This window comes from Cervus elaphus, chromosome 33 (assembly GCF_910594005.1).
Source record: "Cervus elaphus chromosome 33, mCerEla1.1, whole genome shotgun sequence".
Taxonomy (NCBI): domain Eukaryota; kingdom Metazoa; phylum Chordata; class Mammalia; order Artiodactyla; family Cervidae; genus Cervus; species Cervus elaphus.
The window spans coordinates 25,985,323-26,004,608 of record NC_057847.1 but is presented as its reverse complement, the minus strand read 5'-3'; the positions used below and the strand labels follow the sequence as shown (position 1 = coordinate 26,004,608).

General features: G+C 36.5%; 1 protein-coding gene across 1 annotated transcript in view; it reads right to left on the bottom strand.

Annotated features, from left to right (window-relative positions):
* The window catches only part of OLA1 (Obg like ATPase 1), a 157,624-nt gene that overhangs the window by 41,655 nt on the left and 96,683 nt on the right, over nucleotides 1–19,286 (bottom strand). Inside the window, exons 6-7 of the mRNA XM_043894255.1 lie at nucleotides 4,053–4,133; nucleotides 3,647–3,744 (exon numbers count right to left, since the gene is read on the bottom strand). Of these exons, the coding sequence (XP_043750190.1) occupies nucleotides 3,647–3,744; nucleotides 4,053–4,133 (179 nt within the window). The remainder of the gene's footprint in view (nucleotides 1–3,646; nucleotides 3,745–4,052; nucleotides 4,134–19,286) is intronic.

The window sequence follows — 19,286 nt, the reverse complement described above, 5'->3', positions numbered from 1 at the left end:
CACACATGAAAAATTATATGCAAAAATGTTCACACTCCCCCCTTTGTAAATAACTGCTGAGATGTAATACCTGTGATTCTTACATATAGTTCAAAAAGTCAAGGAAATATTGGGCTTATTCCATGATTCTCTCCTTGGCCAGGTACACACTGTACAGTACTGCCAAACTATGTTTAGTTGTTAGTTACAAATTATGTGGAAAATGAACAAAAACAGAAAAGCTGGGATAAGAAAGACTGAATCATAGAAAAATAAAAATTAATAAAACATTTTTCTATTCAAAATTCATTTAGTGAACCTGACACATTGCCCTTCATTATATAACAGCTTAGAAGATTCTGCAAGTCCGGTCCACCTATCAAATAAATTTCAACACTCAGATTAATTGATTTATGTAATATTAGAGAATAATGTTCCGTGACCACAAGCCCACCAGGGCATATGCAAATGCATGTTTATAAAAACACACAGGCACACAAGAAGTCTGAATGTCTTAAATTTTAGTTATACTTTCCAGTTGAATATAAATATGTAGTATAATAAACAATAAAATAAAATTATCCTTTATTAACAATTTTAAGAAGGATGGGGACAAGAGAACATGAAAATGAAGCATAATAGAAAGCTATGTAGGTGCACAAAATTAGTTTGTTCTGCAGATTTCATAATTAGATAGCATATACTAACAGAGCAACAAACATGCAAAGACTGCAATTTACTCTCCCTAATTAAGTAACTGTTTGGCAGGACTAATGTCCTATACCTGCTTGACACCATGATTTAGCAGGCAATCTCAAATGAAAATTAATACTGCATGTAATAAATCTTAGTTATAAGTAACCGCTCATGTTTAATATACGAAATCCTCAAGTGTTAAAAAATCACTGACATCTGCCAAAGACAACCACCACAACAACATAGTAACAATGGCTGCATAGTTTTAGTCATTCAAAGCATAACAATATAGAATAATAACAAAGGTTTCTGTGGATTTCCCTTATAACACCTTGCTTACTGTCATCTGATCACAACTCACCTGTAACTAACCTAGCTGCCATGTTAGCTTTTCTTCAGGGGCTAGGCCTTAATCATAAATGAATGAAATGACTAATTCAACATTGATAAAATCAGTGATACTTGGGGCCATTCTGGTGTTTACATCTTTCAAAAAGGTCAACACACCTACTCAGTAGCACAATAGACTTATCTTTCAAAATGTTTACTTCTTTCCTAGGATTGAAAAATAACATGTTAACATTTAAATTTAAAGTGAATTTTAGTAATTAAGATATAGTTTTAGTCTTCCTCTTGTGGCCAGAATCACACTCTTCCTCCTCTTCCCTGAACCATTTAAAATAGTTTTCCAGATCTAAAAGACCCACGAAAATATTTATTACTGCTTCCTGCCTCGGTTTTAATTTGCTACATTATATTACTTAATAACCTTAAAAAAAAAAACCCTTTTCTTCTGCTAAGGGAGCAACTAATGCAAATGGAGCTGAGATATAAACATTACCAAAGAACAAGATGCTGACACAAATTTAAAGGATTTAGCAATTAAAATATATTTTAACTATTGACATCTGCTCACAATGTTATAAGTGATGAAAACCTAGTGTTCATATCCTTCATAATAAAAATTTATGCTGCACTTTAATACAAAGGCTGTGTTGCATAAACAGAGGATTTAAAGCTGTAGCAGAGTGGCTGAATGAAAGGAAAATGGCAATCTTTCTGGCTCCAGTAGATGCCATTCCCTATCACACAATGTTTCCCACTCATAAATACATGACAAATACTTCCTCAATCATTTTTTACGAGCAGGGATGCACAGGGGGTAGTCAATGGCTAGCTTGAGGGAAAATAGGAACAGCAGGCGGCAGAAACTGTATAGAAAATGGCTATGTGGTAAATTCTCTTCTGGAACATCACTCAGTTACCCAGTCTTTGATCTTTCAGCTACAATTACACTAACTTCCACAAGATCTGACCCACCCCCCCACCGGCAACCTCCACCAAACATACATACTCCCCCAAACCAGATCATTAGTTACACATAAAATCCAAAATTTGGTTTTATAAATAGGATCATCCATACCTCTACATTTTTATAAATTAAAATTTGCTATTTAGACAAGAGTTTACTTTCAATTGGCTATAACCATATCATCATCACAACTGGTCTCACAAAAAACATGGGGTGTCTGGCGACAGCTAAATCACAGACTGGCGTCTCCCAAGCAGTCTGTCTACCATTAGGGTCTGGGAAATGGTATTTACTATACAATTAGAGCCAGGGAGTTCTACCTGTAATCATCCAAATACAGGTGTGAGAAGCCCCTTTGGGCAAGGAAACTGACTCATCCTTTTCATGTAAACTTTGATGTCTGTATTGTTTCACTGAGCCTCAGGGAACCTTACCATTCGCACTACAATGAGATTTACTAACTGAAGTCAAACAATATATTTTAAAATTCCTTCCCAAAGGTAACAATTTTTAACATATCAATCATGAAATTTATAAGAATTTTATATAAGAAATAAGAACTATTTATTTTAAAGTTAATTATCTGTTAGAGGATACTGACCAGTCAGAACTAAAATTTCATGTCAGGTTTACGCTTTCTGGAACATTACCAATAAAGAGGCCAAATTCAGTTTCCTATCAGGAACACAAACTGTCTTACAGTAATATCAAGAGGGCATTTTTAGTTGCAGTAATTTCACAGAATTTATTCTAATGATTTATTGGAGTTAACCATCTGACATTAATTATTGTTTTGGCTTCCAGTCTATGAATGTTTATTTTTCAGTTTAAAGCTTCTCACTCTTTGATATCATATGGAAATGAGAATTTTTAATGGAAAATTGAAACCATGTGCATCTAAGTACTTAATGAAGTACAGGGGAAAAAACGACAATATATTTTAGGAGAATTCAGATATTTTGCTTTGGATAGCTTTGGCTTGTAGGCTTAATAGCATAAAATACTGAGACTCCAGTGAGTATGATGCCAAATGTGTACATGCCCTTATGTTACATGAACATATGATTTTTTGAAGCTACAAGTGAACAAAAAGGAAAACTTGCACATTTTGGTTACATGTCAAAAATGACAATCAATACATGAGTGCATCATTTTTACGTCTGTATATTTTAAACAAATACCTGATCTTTCCCTCCACCATAGAGTATTTTTAATTTAAAAAAATGTTTTTAAAGCATTCAATCTGGATTTTAAAACTTATGTCCAGCTACAATCCCAAGCAGGTATTTTAAAGTCATATAAAACATCAACAAAGTTAAAATACCCTAGATTAAAAAGTTTTATTGCTCTAACTACATTTATTCTCATTTTGCACAGGAAAAAACATCAATGTCTACTCAATTTAAGTTTGATAATTAAATATATATAATTTGATACTGCCTAATGTATTCCTTTTCTCCCCTTTTAAGTTCTCTCAGTGTAAATCATTCAGAGACTCATCTCAAAATGTTAACAACAGGCAAAGCTTTCCCTTCCATTTTAAAGTTTTTAATAATAAGGAGAAATGTATTAAAATCAAACATAGCAGTAAGTACATATGTGTGTGTTTGCATGTGTATAGATAAATGTGAGGGTATATCTGGAGAGAAAAAAACTTACCATTTGTTTTTCTTTCTAATGTAGTCTTTTTCGGAAAGATTAACCAAGTAGACCATTGGTTTTGAAGTCAGAAATAAGTGTTTATTCAATACTTCAATCTAAAGTGGGAGACAGAAAAAGAATCCTTTTTAAAAGTTGAGTAAATAAAGTCATTGAAGAACTTGAAAGAAAATTCTATTTAAACAAGTAGCCATTTTTATTTTCATAGATTTTGTTTCTTAAAGATTAGTTGTTATGAAATATCAGGAGTAGAGGAAAAGAAAAAAATAACAAGTTTGGGAATAAGAAATCACTGAGAGAAATAAAGTTTTACTAGGCATAATAATAAGTGAAAAATAATGACAACTTTAACTTGTTCTCTAAGAAATCAAAGGTAATAACAGATGGCATCATATTTATAACTTACCTCTTTGTCATTCCAATCATGATAGAATCGAACAGGTTTCTTTTGATCTATAACCCAGGATTTGACTTTGCACATTATGTCCTATATACAATTGGGAAAAAAGGAAATACAAGATGAATACTAAGCATTTAGATACTAAATATTAAAATTAAAAGTTTTCAAACCCTCAAAATAAAAATAAAGTCAACTTTTTTATGAAAAGAGAACTGAGTCACACAGATAATCATTTTCAATATCTTATTAAAAAACCAAATAGCAATGAAACATTAATGTGGCATTAACATTTTAACATGTGAAATGTGGAATACTAGCAAAGTCAGTAAGAATCTTAAAAATTTTCAAGACAATTAAAACACACCAAAGTCTACAAGAGGTAATAATATATCAATACTATTGAGTAATGTTAATTGCAAGATTAACATGCTATTAATTAGGAAATGGGGGGATACTAGAGAAATACTGAATTATAATTTTTCCTTAAAAAGAAAAACAAAATAGATGAAATTGAGCCTATTATTGATGATCTAGCCTCCAAAATATTAAATCAGCTGACCAAAACCCTTTTAATTCTGAATTAATTTTTTGCCGACACCTTCTCCCTGCCCACTTCTCCTGTCCCTGGCTCCAAACCCCCACCCTCCCACAACCTGCCAAAGCCTCCATTACACAATGGCAAGAGCCCTGCACTGGTGACCTCCAACCAGCTGCATTCACTTTCAGAACATCTCTCTCTGCTGGAAATCTAAAGGCCTTTTAGTTAGCAAGCTAGTGTGCATTCAGAAGGAGTAACTGCAGGAAGAGCCCAATGTGCTTTGTTTCTCTGGCCTTTCTTCACAGAAAGATTAATCATCTGTGAAATGGAAACGGCAAACAGCAAGTGACACAAACTGAACCCTTCAAGCCTTTCCTCATCAGTTTTGTGGTTCTGAATCTAAAAGCTGCGTGTGGCAAGGTTCTCCTTACAGGCAGGTGTTAATAAAAGGCTCTTGGGTCTGAAAGGTCAAACTTAGCTCTTCGAGAAGAAGTGCGTTTGAGAGTCATCTGTTTTTTGTTGTTGTTGTTAAAGGTAACTTATGAGTATGTTTTAAATATTCATTTCTCAAATTTTATTGTAATATACAATTATTAGTAATAGAGTTCTTAGATTTTCATTGATGTATGTTACTTTATCATAAATCAGTGAGTCTTCTATAAATATCTACTTATTAAATTACCTCAATATTTAGTATACCTTCCTTACAAATCTTGCTGTTACCAACAGGAAAAATAAGGAAAAAGCTCTATATCCTTAGATCCTGATTTGAAACCCTCCAGGAAAAAGACTTCCCACAGACTTTAACAAGGAAGGGGCAAGCTAAAAACTTTTAATGAAATCTAACATGTTCTGCTTAAGAATAATCACTTTTACTCTTCTATAACTGAATTTCACTCATAAATGTTTAAAAGTGGCTAATGTAACACCATTTCCTACAAGGAGAAGATCAAAGTGCTATATTACAAATGCATTATGATTAAAAAAGCCCTGTGCAGCCTTGCTATTAACTGTTCTTTAAACCCTAAAAGGCTTCCCATAGATCTCACTTGGCACTGCATATACAACCTTTGACAAGTAATGTAGACCATTTTTATTCATTGCCTAAAATTGTAGGCAATTATGTGCGTCACACTGGCCACCTGCAAATTCTGAATGCCTGCTCCAGTTGTCAGTGCAAAAAACTAATGTCGGAGGGGATTAATCTAGGGGGAGAGAGTCCTCTTTAATGGCTCCAGCAGGTGAAATGGCCCAGCTGGTTACTATGATGAGTGGCCAGAACAGCTTATGTAGAGACACGCAACAAGATTATACAAAAGAAGGAGAAAACAGTGGTACCATCTTATATTTGGCTCTATTAGTGTTTTTTTTTCCAATTAAAAAAAGGAGAAGAAAACAGACAAAGGAAAGCCAAACCAAAAATAAGGAAGGAAATTAAATCTTAATCATATAAAAAGTGTAAAATACTTTTGTAACCATAAATATTTTTACGAATCCAAAGGGTCTCAATAAATGCTGATTGCTAGTGAAGGAATTTCAGAATTTCGCTTTCCTTTTAAATTAACTAGACCATGACTTCAGACATAGAGATCTTATCACAAAATCTTTTTGGCACTAGTTTTTTTCCCTCCTTCTCACTAACATATTATATTACAAATAAGGAGCACTCACAGTTTAGATAAAGAAAATGAACACATAATTCAAGTTCTAAAGCAGTATATTCACTAAAGCCACGTTCAAATCTTCTTAGAAAAATTTATAGATTATAACCAAGTTTTTAAACAGTTGAATATAAAAATACTTTAAGATTTAAAATATTTATTTTAAACTCAACTCTCTTAAATATCCCCACAAAAGATTTAACAGCCAAGAAAAGACACCTTAGATTACTAAGATGTCAGTTTTACTTAAGACAAATAAAAAATAGATTGCTCTCAGATGAGATTATCTTACATGATATAGTACCAAACTGCATAGTTCTTACAGTAAAAATTAATTTTTAGTTTTAGCAAAACTAAAGATGTTATGTTTCTTATCTGACAAACTTCTAATCAAATGAAAGAAAACATTTGGACTTATGTGCATAAAATATTTAATGGATTGACTGAATTTTTTCTTATGCTTGAATATATACACACAAATATTAATAATTATGTTTAGATCAATATTCCTTTAATTGAATGCAGTTAACTGAAAAAGTAATCTATAAGAATACATACTTCAGACCACAATAAAAACATTAAATAAAAAAACTAATGCTTGATGCATCAGAAGTCACTTTAGAATTTTGTATTTCTTTAGTTAACATTGTTACACGGAAATACAGATGTAGGAAGAGGGCAGTTCTGATAACCTTAACAAATTCCCCATTTTCAAAATAAATTCTGTACATGGTGAAGATTATGAAAAAATTCCTACTCATTTGAACTTTTTTGGTTACATGGCAAAAACATCAGTATACTAACTTGAGGTAACCATTTAATGCTTAAATGCGGGAATAAATCCTAGATCCACCACTCACCAGTCTATAACCTACTGCTTCGTTGATAAATTGCAGATAAAGATGCTATCTACCTCCTGGGGGTTGTTGTAAAGTTCAAAATGCATATAAGGTGTTTAGTGTAGGTCTTGGCAGAGTAAGTTCTCAAGAAATGTGAGTTGTCCTTGCTATTACGATTACTGAAAAATACTAATGATCTACAAAATGGCAATACAGTCTCTTGGGTACTCCTTTAAAGCACACATCTTCTCCAACTGCAATAATTGCTCGTTAGTCCTTTTCTTAAATTTCTGATGATTACCAATAATACTGGCTTTCTTAGTGAAATCTCAATTCAGGCCTCTAGTCTTAACATTCTATAAGGACTAGCTTTTGCTGAACTATGCTTTAACTATCAAAAAAAAAAAAAACCCCAAATTCACCCTGAACACTTTGCTCTTCTGCCCTGACTCTTCTTATTAACAATAGCCTAGTATTTACACTTCAGAAAGGCTCTATGTTCTTGGTGTAGTTTATTACTGTCATTGGTTAATAGCAGTTGTAATATATTTAGACTCAGAAATATGGCAATACTTGCCTAAATTCTGATTGCCAGTAAGGGGCAGACCTGAGATTCAGATTCAGGTCTAAGTGACTCAAAAATTCACTTTCTGTCCAACCACCCTGGCTTGTTTGTCTTCCTTGGAAGTGGAAGTGTTAGTCACTCAGTCGTGTCCGACTCTTGTGACCCCATGTATTGCAGCCTGCCAGGTTCCTCTGTCCATGGAATTCTCTGTAATTACTCCCTGGTTAGCCTAGGCATTCCAAGGCTGTTATTCAATGTCCTCATCCTCATTCCAGTGTCATCAGGAAAATTCAGTATTCTTACTAGTTGGTTACAATATCTGATTATCAATCCATGTACCACAAAAGTATTATTTTCTTTGCAGACACTACCATAACCTATGGACAGAGGAGCCTGGCAGGCTATAGTCCATGGGGTCGCAAAGAGTCAGACAGGACTTAGCAACTGAACCAAGTTATGTTATATAACCCATAACTAGATTTTTCCGACTACTTGACTACTCTATTTTGTATTCTTTAGTTCCCAAAGCAGAAATTATTAGTTCATGATCCATAAATGGATTTCAGGAGTTTCCTAATATCCTGAAATTGTATTAAAGTTCTATGTTTATGTACCTTTGAAGGATAACGGCACACATCTTCCAAATGCTTTTAAAAAGGATTCACAATCCACAAATCCAAGAACCATGGTTATGAGTGACTCCATGGCAACACTCCAAGGCCCCAACGGCAGTCAATTAAGTACATGTTCTAGGTTCATGGACTCCCAGATTTGCAATCCAGGACACTGACCTAAAACTTGCTTCAGCCAGACTCTGCACTCAAAATTCATCTATTCTTATCAAAACCATCCTGATTAAAATTCTAGCTACTATAAAGTTTATCTAACACAATTACAGTTAAAATCATAATAGGGTTGTTGGAGAACATTACAAATTAAATATATCATTATTCTAGAAAATGAACTGCTTGAGAGCTAAGTTTTGGGCTTCCCTGGTGGCTCAGATGGTAAAGAATCTGCCTGTAATGTGGGAGACCTGGGTTCGATCCCTGGGTTGTGAAGATCCCCTGGAGGAGGGCATGGCAACCCACTCCAGTTTTCTTGCCTGGAGAATCCCCATGGACAGAGGAGCCTGGCAGGCTACAGTCCATGGGGTCGCAAAGAGTTGGAATGACTGAGTGACTAAGCACAGCACAGAGAAAAATAAGTATTAAAAGCTAGTTTTACAGAAAAAGACACAGATGTACAGAACAGACTTTTGGACTCTGTGGGAGAAGGCGAGGGTGGGATGTTTCGAGAGAACAGCATCGAAACATGTATATTATCTAGGGTGAAACAGATCACCAGCCCAGGTTGAATGCATGAGACAAGTGCTCGGGCATGGTGCACTGGGAAGACCCAGAGGGATCGGGTAGAGAGGGAGGTGGGAGAGGGGATCGGGATGGGGAATACATGTAAATCCATGGCTGATTCATGTCAAATGTATGACAAAAACCACTACAATATTGTAAAGTAATTAGCCTCCAACTAATAAAAATGAATGGAAAAAAAAAGCTACTTTTACTATATATTTAAATAAACCATAAAGCTACAATAATTAGAACAGTTTGATACTAGCACAAAAAGGTAAAGATTAAAAACAACCTAAAACACATTAACTGGAGATTTATTAACAAATTATGGGACATTTATAGAACAGTTTTCATGCAAGGAAAAATGTTCAAAATACACTGCTAAGTTAAAAAAAAAAGCAGATTCAGAACAAAGGAGAGAAGTTAAGAAGATGGATATTGTTGTCAAACAGATTTGGGTTCAAGTCTCGGCTCTGCCACTTGCTAGCTGTGCAACTTCAGGACAGCTGCTGAGCCTGAACCTGTTTGTTTCTGTACAATTGGGATAGTAATGCCAATTCAACATACGATGATTGTGGGATTAAATGACAAAGCGAATGTAAAGGTCAGGTGTGCCCGTGGGCCTCTGATGTGTGAATACCCCATCTGCCTATTCCGGCCCCATGACCTGTCAGGCCGCAGATCCTCACAAAGCACATGTGTGTGTGTATGTGTGTGAGTGAGAGCTCTTGAGGTGGGGGAAGGTCTGGATTTCATGGAGCAGAACTGACTCAGGGCAGAGAAAGGGGCCTGAGGCCAGCACAGCCAGGAGGACCCCAACTTTCAGGCACGCAGTAAACATTCCACAGATATTAGGTATTATTATTTATGGCAAAATGGCATAATGTGATTACATTTGTGGTTCTGAAACTATATATAATACATATAAATAAATGTACTCATAAAATTAAACTGGACAGATGTCTTATCAAATTGGTAGCAATAGAAATCAGGAAGATTCCAGAGAGATTTTCCTTTTCTGCCTTCTTCTTAAAAACTACAATGATATTTTATTTATTTTTAACCAACAAATACTATCTTTAAAATTGGAGGAAAAAAAAGGTATATTCACAGGGTGAGGGGGAAGGGAGGACTTGATCTATCTTCTGCTCACCCTCTCTAATCCTCAAATTTGATGGCTAACTAGGTAGCTTTGGCAGTTTATCAAGGTGACTCACTCTTACTCTGCAATAATGACAGATTCCAAGCCTGGTACTTGTCTCTAGCCAAACCCACTATCCTAAAACCTGAGGCTAATAACCAGATGAGCTGACCTATGCTGGCTGGGTGGCTTTAACACACACAGCCAACAATGCACTCAGACCAAAAGAATGGGGAAAAGGCCTCCAGCTCAAAGTAGTCTGGTTAGAAGTCCACTAACACAGGTTCCTCCTGTTCCAACCAAGTACTCCCTTTAAACATCCCAAACTGAGGAAAGTCCAATCTACACTTTCATCATGAAACAGAATGCTATCGTATTCTAAGTTGAAATTTAGCATCTGCTTGAGTCACGGTTCCAAGTCTATGCCCCGACCAGTAATGCTGAAGAAGCTGAAGTTGAACGGTTCTATGAAGACCTACAAGACCTTTTAGAACTAATACCCAAAAAAGATGTCCTTTTCACTACAGCAGACTGGAATGCAAAAGTAGGAAGTCAGGAAACACCTGGAGTAACAGGCAAATTTGGCCTTGGAGTACAGAATGAAGCAGCGCAAAGGCTAATAGAGTTCTGCCAAGAGAACACACTGGTCATAGCAAACACCCTCTTCCAGCAACGTAAGAGAAGACTCAACACGTGGACATCACCAGATGGTCAACACCAAAATCAGACTAATTATATTCTCTGCAGCCAAAGATGGAGAAGCTCTATACAGTCAGCAAAAACAAGACCAGGAGCTGACTGTGGCTCAGATTATGAACTCCTTATAGGCAAATTCAGACTTAAATTGAAGAAAGTGGGGAAAACCACTAGACCATCCAGGTATGACCTAAATAAAATCCCTTATGATTATACAGTGAAAGTGAGAAATAGATTTAAGGGACTAGATCTAATAGACAGAGTGCCTGATGAACTATGGACAGAGGTTCATGACATCGTACAGGAGACAGGAATCAAGATCATCCCCAAGAAAAAGAAATGCAAAAAAGCAAAATGGCTGTCTGAGGAGGCCTTACAAATAGCTGTGAAAAGAAGAGAAGCGAAAAACAAAGAAGAAAAGGAAAGATATACCCATTTGGATGCAGAGTTCCAAAGAATAGCAAGGAGAGATAAGAAAGCATTCCTCAGCGATCAGTGCAAAGAAATAGAGGAAAACAATAGAATGGGAAAAACTAGATATCTCTTCAAGAAAATTAGAGATACCAAGGGAACACTTCATGCAAAGATGGGCTCAATAAAGGACAGAAATGGTATGGACCTAACAGAAGCAGAAGAGATTAAGAAGAGGTGGCAAGAATACACAGAAGAACTATACAAAAAATATCTTCACGACCCAGATAATCACGATGGTATGATCAGTCACATTCACCTAGAGCAAGACATCCTGGAATGTGAAGTCAAGTGGGCCTTAGGAAGCATCACTACAAACAAAGCGAGTGGAGGTGATGGAATTCCAGTTGAGCTATTTCAAATGCTAAAAGATGATGCTGTGAAAGTGCTTCACTCAATATACCAGCAAATCTGGAAAACTCAGCAGTGGCCACAGGACTGGAAAAGGTCAGTTTTCATTCCAATCCCAAAGAAAGGCAATGCCAAAGAATGTTCAAACTACCGCACAATGGCACTCATCTCACATGCTAGTAAAGTAATGCTCAAAATTCTCCAAGCCAGGCTTCAGCAATACGTGAACCGTGAACTTCCACATGTTCAAGCTGGTTTTAGAAGCAGAGGAACCAGAGATCAAATTGCCAACATCCACTGGATCATCAAAAAAGCAAGAGAGTTCCAGAAAAACATCTATTTCTGCTTTATTGACTATGCCAAAGCCTTTGACTGTGTGAATCACACTAAACTGTGGAAAATTCTGAAGGAGATGGGAATACCAGACCACCTGACCTGCCTCTTGAGAAACCTGTATGCAGGTCAGGAAGCAACAGTTAGAACTGCACATGGCCCAACAGACTGGTTCCAAATAGGAAAAGGAGTACATCAAGGCTGTATACTGTCACCCTGCTTATTTAACTTATATGCAAAGTATATCATGAGAAACACTGGGCTGGAGGAAGCACAAGCTGGAATCAAAATTGCCAGGAGAAATATCAATAACCTCAGATATGCAGATGACACCACCCTTATGGCAGAAAGTGAAGAAGAACTAAAGAGCCTCTTGATGAAAGTGAAAGAGGAGAGTGAAAAAGTTGGCTTAAAGCTCGACATTCAGAAAACTAAGATCATGGCACCCAGTCCCATCACTTCAAGGCAAATAGATGGGGAAACAGTGGAAACAGTGGCTGACTTTATTTTGGAGGGCTCCAAAATCACTGCAGATGGTGATTGCAGCCATGAAATGAAAAGATGCTTACTCCTTGGAAGGAAAGTTATGACCAACCTAGACAGCATATTAAAAAGCAGAGACATTACTTTGTCAACAAAGGTCCATCTAGTTAAGGCTATTGTTTTTCCAGTGGTCATGTATGGATGTTAGAGTTGGACTATAAAGAAAGCTGAGCACCAAAGAATTGATGCTTTTGAAGTGTGGGGGTGTTAGAGAAGACTTGAGAGTCCCTTGGACTGCAAGGAGATCCAACCAGTCCATTCTAAAGGAGATCAGTCCTGGGTGTTCATTGGAAGGACTGATGCTGAAGCTGAAACTCCAAACCTTTGGCCACCTGATGCAAAGAGCTGACTCATTTGAAAAGACCCTGATGCTGGGAAAGATTGAGGGCAGGAGGAGAAGGGGACGACAGGGGATGAGATGGTTGGATGGCATCACTGATTCAATGGACATGGGTTTGTGTGGACTCCGGGAGTTGGTGATGGACAGGGAGGCCTGGCGTGCTGCAGTCCATGGGGTTGCAAAGAGTCGGACACGACTGAGTGACTGAACTGAATCAGAATATTAAGTATTTGTTGCTCTACTAGATGAATGCTGCTAAGGGGTGGGGAATGTCCTCTAAGAATTAAAATGATAGATTAACTCTAGCAATAACCTGGTACAATGTACTCTGGCAGATGTTGGTTTTCAGTTATGTGATTCACTTAAACGAATAGTGTAAACTTATAAGAGCAATGTCCCTGAATCCTGTTGACTACAAAGTAGCAACTGTGATGGAAACCAATTCATTTTTGAGGTATAGATCTCAGCAGAAGATTTGACCATTACTAGGAAGACAACAGGGCTTCCCTGGTGGCTCAGATGGTAAGAGAATCTGCCTGCAATGCAGGAAATCTGAGTTCAATCCCTGGGTTGGGAAGATCCTCTGGAGAAAGGAATGGCCACCCACTCCAGTATTCTTGCCTGGAGAATTCCATGGACAGAGGAGCCTGGTTGGCTGCAGTACATGGGGTCACATGACTGAACGACTAACACTATCACTTTTCACAAAGATGGCAACTACTCCTATGATTCCCATATATTAGTCTGAGTGGACTTTATCATGTTCAAGGAAGGACAAAGGGAACAGGAAAAGCCCACAAATCTGATTTTAATGAAATGGTTACTGAATAAGGAGAGTCATAAAGGAAGAGGAAGACAATCAAATACACAGAACACCCTCTTAATGAATCATTTTGCATACTTGGTAGAATGCAAAAAAATAGAGCATCTATGAAACAGAAGCATGAGGCCATAAAGAGAGAACAGTGTGAGGTTAGAAAAAATGGAAAAGGTGTCAAGAGTGCTGATGAACTAAGATAGATTTTTAAGGAAGTCAAAATCTAAGTAGGAAAATAAAAATCCAAGTTGAAGATTCACCTTATATGGCAGAATATAATCAGTGGCTTGGAGGCCAAACTTGAACAGGGGTTATACTGAAGCATAACATAAACTCAGTGTAACATACATAAGTGCACAGCTTGATGAAGTATCACAGAATAAGCAGATGCATGTAACTACCACCTGATCAACATGCAGAATATTATTAGCAATGTAGTCACCATGTTCCACTCCTCTCCAGAGATAATCACTTCCTGGCTTTTTTGCATCACAAGCAGGCTCGTTATTAAAATTTATGAAAATAAAATCATACAGTAAGTATTGTTTGGGTCCAGCTTCTTTCCTTCAACATTGTGAAATTCATCCACACTTTTAAATAAGCTGTGGTGTGTTTTTTCTTTGCCACATAATATTCCATTTTAGGAATATAACCTCAATTTATCTATACTATTGATAAGACACTTAGGTTGTTTATACTTTAAACCTATTACAAATGAAGCTGCTATTAACATTCTTGTACATGTATTTTAGTAAATTTATGCATGCATTTCTCTTGAGCATATACCTAAGACAGTTTTAGGTCACAGGTTTACTCTAACTTACTATACATTGCTAATCAGTTTTCAGAAGCAGATGTATTAATTTACACTCACATCAACACTGTCTGAGAATTCCATTTACTTTTCATTCCCTCCAACACTCGGACTGTCAGTTTTCTTATGGTAAAAGTGTGAAAATTTATGGTGAAAGTGTGAAAGTGTTAGTCACTCAGTTGTGTCCGACTCTTTGCAACCCCATAGACTGTATGGACTGTAGCCCGCCAGGTTCCTCTGTCCATGGGATTCTCCAGACAAGAATACTGGAGTGGGTTGCCATGCCCTCCTCCAGGGGATCTTCCTGTCCCAGGGATCGAACCTGGGTCCCCTGCATTGTAGACATTCTTTACCATCTGAGCCACCAGGGAAGCCAATTTATGGTAAGTGTATACTATCTCACTGCAGTCTGAATTTGTATTTCCCAAATGATTAATGGGGGACTTCCTCTTTTATGAAGTACTTTTTCACATCTTTTACCTGTTTTTCTATTGTGCTGCCTTTTTCTTATTTATTTACAGCTCTTTGCATACTCTGTAGACATGTTCTTTACTAAGTACCACAAATAAGTTCTTTCACTCTGCGTGTGTGTGTGCTCTGAGTCACTCAATTGTGTCCAACTCTTTGAGACCCCATGGACTGTAGCCCCCCAGGCTCCTCTCTCCATGGAATTTTCCAGGCAAGAATACTGGAGTGGGTTGCCATTTCCTATTCCAAGAGATCTTCCTGACCCATGGATCTAACCTGAGTCTCTTGCATTTCCTATATTGGCAAGTTTACCTTTTCAAATTGTTTAGTAAAAGTCCTAATTTTAATGTAGAACACTCTAAAAATCTTTTCCTTTATGATTACTGTTTTTTGTTTCTGGTTTAAAAAAATATTTGTTTATTCTAAGGTCATAAAATATTCTATGTTATATCAATATTATAGATGTTTTATTCTATAAATTTCACTTTTTACTCTGTAAACTTTGCCTTTTGAGTATAGTGTGAGGTGGGTGAGAACTTACTTTCTCTCCCACAAAGATATCCAACTGTTCCAACAGTTTCTTTTTTTCTTTTTATTTTTATTTATTTTTAGCCATGCAGGGTCTTTGTTGTTGCACGGGTTTTTTTCTCATTGCCGAGAGCAGGGCTAGTCTCTAATTTCAGTGCGTGGGCTTCTCTTGTTGTGGAGAACAGGCTGTAGGGTGTTTGGGCTTCAGTAGTTGTAGCTTGTGGGCTCTAGAGCACAGGTTCAATAGTTGTGGCACAAAAGCTTAGTTGTTCCACAGCATGTGGGATTCTCCTGCATTGGCAGGAATATTCTTTACCACTGAGCCACCAGGGGAGGCCCCCAACACCACTTCTTAGTAAAAGTATTTCTCCATTACTCTGCAGTGCCATCTCTACCGCAAATTTGTGCCTGTATACCCATTCTCTTCCATCAGTCAATTTGTCTATCGTTGCCTGTCTTAATCACTGCAGATTTGTAATAGTCTTGATATAAGGTTGATTACACAAAGTTGCCTCCATCTTTGTTCTTTGAGATTGCTTTGCTTATTTGGTGACCTTTGCATTTCCATGTAAAATTTAGTTGTCAATTTCTAAAACAACATGACATGACTTTGACCAGGATCTGTTGAATCTACAGATCAATTTTAGAGAGATATGACATCTTTAAAATATCAAGTCTTCCAATAAAAACAAAACTGGTATAACCTTCCATTCATTCATTTATTTCTCTAAATAAAGGCTTTATAGTTTTGTGTAGAAACTTTATTATAACTTCCAAGAGATGGAGAAGTCTCTTGAGAGTCCCTTGAACTTCAAGATCAAACCAGTCAATCCTAAAGGATATCAGTCCTGAATATTTATTGGAAGGACTGATGCTGAGGCTGAAGCTCCAATACTTTGGCCACCTGATGCAAAGAACTGACTCACTGGAAAAGACCCTAATGCTAGGAAAGACTGAAGGCAGGAGGAGAAGGGGACGACAGAGGATGAGAGAGACAGCTGGATGGCATCACCAACTTGATGGGCATGAGTTTGAGCAAGCTCCGGGAGTTGGTGATGGACAGGGAAGCCTGGTGTGCTGCAGTCCATGGGGTCACAAAGAGTCGAACATGACTGAGCAACTGAACTGAACTGATCTGCATTTTAAAAATGTCACTACAACTGGCGTCTTTTTAAAAACATTTCAAGTTCTGTATTATTAAATATAAGTCATTTTTTATATTGACCTTATATTCAACAATCCAGATGACTTCATATACTAATTCCAATGGTTTATATCCCAAATTCTGTCATGTTCTCTAAACACATGGCATGCTGTCTGTGAATAATAATAATCACTTTTATCTAATACAAGACTGAATAGAAGCAGTGATAGTAAGCATGACTGGTTTTGTTCCCGATATGAGGGGGAAAGCTTTCAGTATTTCACCGTTAAGTATAACTGGTTATGTATGTTTCTTTTTTGTAGATACCCTTTCTCAGGTTAAGGAGATTACCCTCTAGAGGTCTTTTTTTTTTTTAAATCATGAGCAGTCAAATATTATCAAATCCTTTTTTCAAAGTTTAAAGACAATCATGAATTTTCCCCTTTATTCTGTTACTTTAATCTTTAATATCAACCTGCTTTGCATTCCTAGAATTTTAGTCATATCTAATTATTGCTAATATCTATTACTAGATTCAGTCCATTAATATTTTTATTTAAGATTGTGCATTTATGTTCATGAAAGAGATTTGTCTTTAACTTTTCTTTCTTATAGTGTATGGTTTGGGTATCAGGATTCTTCTGACCTCATAAAACCAGTTAGTTTTCTCTCTTTTACTATTATCTAGAAGAATGTGTGTGAGACTTCATTGTATAGAGAAGTCACCTGGGCCAGAGTTTTCTTTAAATAGGGTTTTAAATTATGAGTTCAATTTCTTCAATAGATACAGGACTAATGAGATTTTTATTTCTCTTTACATTAACTTTGTTAAGTAGTCTTTAAAGATACTTGTTCATTTCACATATTTTTCAAATAACTGTCATAAGTTGCTTATAATATCTTATTAGCATTTTAATGTCTGTTGGATCTATAGTAAAACTTCTCTTTCATGTCTAGTACTGGTTTTGTGTTTCCTTTTTCACTCTTTCACCAGTCTTGCTAAGAATTTATCAATTTTATTAGTGTTTCAAAGAAGCAACTTGACCTTTTTAAGCCTCTTGATTACATGTTTCTTTTCTATATTATTAATGTCTGCTCTCATCTACTGTTTCTGTCATCTACTTTGAGTTCTTTTCTAACTCCTTCAGATGGATACTTTGAGAATACTGACGTTACTCTTTCTTATTTTGGATGTATACATTTGAGACTATAAATTTATAAAATCTATATATATCAGAAAAAAATACAAATTTTGAAATATTGTTATTTTCATTATCACAGGATTAAAACATTTCCATTATGAGTTTTTCCTTAAAACGTAATCTTTTAGAAGTGTACTGTTTAAGGCCTCCCTGTAGCTAGGTGGTAAAGAATCCACCTGCTGCCAATGTAAGAGACGTGGGTCTGATCCCTGGTCCTGGAGAATCCCACATGCCGTGGAGCAATGAAGCCTGTGTGCCACAACTATTAAGCCTGTGCTCTAGAGTCCAGGAGCTGCAACTACTGAAGACCAAGCATCTTAGAGCCTGTGCTCTGCAATAAATGAAGCCACTGCAATGAGAATCCCGTGCACTGCAATTAGAGCAGCTCCCCTTCACTGCAACTAGAGGAAAGCTCATGCAGCAGAAAAGATCCATCACCAGCAAAAATAAATAAATAAATAAAATTATTTTTTAAAAAGAAGTGTACTGTTTAACTCCCAAATATTTAGAACTATTCCAGCAATCTTTTCATTACTGACTGCTACTTTTAATTCCATAATGATCAGATAATATGTTCTTTATGATTTCAATCATCTGAAACTTCATCATTTGATGTATGGCTAATAGTAAGGACAATTTTGGCAAACATTTCATTGGTATCTGACAAGAGGGTACACTGGTGGTTGTTAGGTGCAGTCTTCTATATGTCAATTGGGTCAAACTCCTTAATCATATTGTTTAAATCATCTATATTCTTACTAAAATTTTGTCTGCTTGTTGTATCAATTACTAAAAGAAGTATTAAGATATTCCATCATGATTATAGATTTGGGTCTTTTTAAAAGAGAGCAACCAGGAGAGCAACTAGGAAAGCTAGGTATCGATGACAATCCAGTTCATGTTGGTAATGATGAGTTTATGGAGATAGTAGTATGTCCAAAAACAATTTTCTCCATCTGTGTGCCATTGGCAACAGCAAGGAGAAAGTGGACAGGCATAAGTTTATTCAGGAAAGTATGTCTATAGCATGTGTACCATAACATCAGTTCTTATGAGAGTTCATTCCCCTCAGGGTATATAAACTGATGATTCTAAAGTATTCATTTGGTCTCATATGAGTTTAATCCTTGTGAGCCTTGACCCAAGACATTCTTTGTGTTATCCTGCTAGTCTTAAACAGCTTTGCACTTCCCAACTGATGTCTTCAAATAAATAAGTGACCACTGAGGACCTATAAGCCAGACACAAGACAAAAATCGTACAGTTTCACTTACATGAGGTACCAAGAACAGGAAAATTCACAGAGAAAGGAAGTAGAACAGAGGTTACAAGGAGCTGGGAGGAGGGGGAAATGGTTATGTTATTATTTAAGGGATACAGAGTTTCAATCTGGGATGATGAAAAATTATGGAAATGGACAGTGGTGATAGTCATACA